General features: G+C 40.9%; 1 protein-coding gene across 1 annotated transcript in view; it reads right to left on the reverse strand.

Moving 5' to 3' along the window:
- PTPN13 (protein tyrosine phosphatase, non-receptor type 13 (APO-1/CD95 (Fas)-associated phosphatase)) overlaps positions 1-2,229 on the reverse strand; it is a 104,613-nt gene that overhangs the window by 23,646 nt on the left and 78,738 nt on the right. Inside the window, exons 25-26 of the mRNA XM_009883939.1 lie at positions 1,216-1,309; positions 323-408 (exon numbers count right to left, since the gene is read on the reverse strand). Of these exons, the coding sequence (XP_009882241.1) occupies positions 323-408; positions 1,216-1,309 (180 nt within the window). The remainder of the gene's footprint in view (positions 1-322; positions 409-1,215; positions 1,310-2,229) is intronic.

A 2,229-nucleotide genomic window follows, 5' to 3' on the forward strand; every position in this document is an offset into this window, starting at 1 on the left:
TCTCTCCAGCGGTTCATATGTGGGACCTTTCTGTAGCATGCTGCTACAGCTCCTTTCCAACCCGTGCACCTGGTCTTCCTTCCTATGAAGCCCAGGGACAAGAAGAAACCAATTCCATGAAGACCTCTCACCTACACACAGAGCCAGAACTTTACTAGGGTAGACAGTGAGACTTGAGGCCCGGGAAGTCAAGGAGTCTAAGCAAGCACAACTAAAGCAACAAGGACACAGGGGAGAATTCCAGTCTTCAGGTTCCTTTATCTCTTTTCACTCATGAAGATCTAGTTTACTACAGATCAGAGTAGAAACAGCAGCTGCTTACCTGCCCAGTGTTTCTCAGTGTTTCAACAGCTTGCTTATGGGTAGCACCTTCCAAACTAATCCCATTGACAGAGAGCACACGGTCACCTACAAATGATTAATAATTTAAGAAACAGTATGCAAAACATCATCTATAAAACATATATGATACATAGAAACCTTGAAGTCTCAGCTAACAAGGACAGTTATTGAAGTAAATTCTCCTTCCCCTCCATGCTCTGAGTCAAGAAGAGAACTTTGCAACTAAACTATACAGTTGGATTCAATGGTCTTTTCCAACCCAAGTGATTTCATGATTCTATGGGATATCCCCATAGATAGCTAGTGTTAACCATAAGAATGATAGCCTGCCACAAAGCTCTGACTCTTTATTAAAAACAAATCTTAGTCTACAATGGGAATTCTTGCTTCAGTAAAGAAGGTAGGTGGCTTACAAACAAGAAAAGCTGTAACAATTACAGTGATTTTCTGTATTGAGTTGCCCAGCATGACAAGCAAGAAGGGCACAAATAATACAAAGCCCCCTCTCCCCAAAGCTGGAACACAGAAATGTTCTCCATTAACGCAGCTGCATTAGAAAAAAAAAATAAAATCCAGCAGCCTATTTCCTATTTTTCCCCTTCACAGCCTCAGCAGCTTTCTGTTGGTTCTGCAGTTGTTATACACTTTTTAAAAAATCTTCACCTGCAGAACTGGCTATCAGGGCAATATTTAAAATGACAACTCCAAATGTGGTAGTTTGGAAAAACAACTCTCTTCCTAGTGAAAAGGGTTCAGTGAAAGGAAGTGAACAGAGTTCCTAGCTTGTAGGCCACAGTACATCAAGTCCACCACGGACAGTTATCTGCCCTTTTTTGACATTAAGAGACCACACTGAAAGAACTGATATACTACCTTTTTCTATTCTGCCATCGGCTTCAGCTGCTCCCTTAGGAATAATCGCTTTCACATAAATACCACCATGCCTTATGCTAGTATTTACACCGCCCTAAATGGAAAGCAAAAATAGGATTTGTTAGTCTTTTTGCAGTTAGAATACTTAGTAATTAAATACAGTGTCACACAAGGAAAACTGCACTCAGGAAGCACTTGGGCTACTGGCATGTAAAAAGAACAGCCAAACTATCAAAACCAAAATGTTACACAAAGCATGTTTCAGTGTCATGCAAATTATTACAAATGAGGTTGGGGTGGGAAGATTGTAAAAACACGATGCATCACAATGCAAATGCACTGAAATAAGTGTCCTTCAGCAGAAACATATCTGCATTACGCTGGACTTTACATGCTTGCATGCATATCAAAGCTCAGAGATGTGTGAGAGCATACCATGCCAAAGCAGAAGATGCATACCCATGCAGTGTCCTTCCCTAATACACCCTCTCTGATCTAACAAGAAAGTAAGGAGTGCTGCTTTCTCTCAGCTCATACAAGTTTGTAGGTCTAAGCTGAAAAAAATTGCTCAAGCTCAAATGGTATTGTTTTTGGAGGGCCTTAGCCTTTCTGCTCATTGCAGGAGGGGTTGGACCAGATGATCTTTAAAGATCCTTTCCAACCCAAACCATTGCATGATTCTGGCTCACTGCTGCACTATCAGTGCTTCTCCAGAAACTTGGAGGGAAGAGGGAGATCAACAGTGTATTAATGTTCACTCCCAAAGCACACAGTATTACACAGTGAAAACTTAAACAGTATTACACAGTGAAAACTTAAAACGCAGGGCTAATTGTACACCTCTTCTTTTAACTACTGTACAGGATAGCAATGTAAGGGGCAGAATGGAGGCTGAAAAAGGAAAGGTCAACGAAGATACCACTTGGTCATCCTTTAAGAGAAATCTTTGTATTGATTGCCATCTTCTAACATTTTCTACAAAGCCAATGCATGCATACAGCAGACTTGATGCTA

Source organism: Charadrius vociferus, unplaced genomic scaffold (genome assembly GCF_000708025.1).
Source record: "Charadrius vociferus isolate BGI_N301 unplaced genomic scaffold, ASM70802v2 scaffold684, whole genome shotgun sequence".
Classification (NCBI taxonomy): domain Eukaryota; kingdom Metazoa; phylum Chordata; class Aves; order Charadriiformes; family Charadriidae; genus Charadrius; species Charadrius vociferus.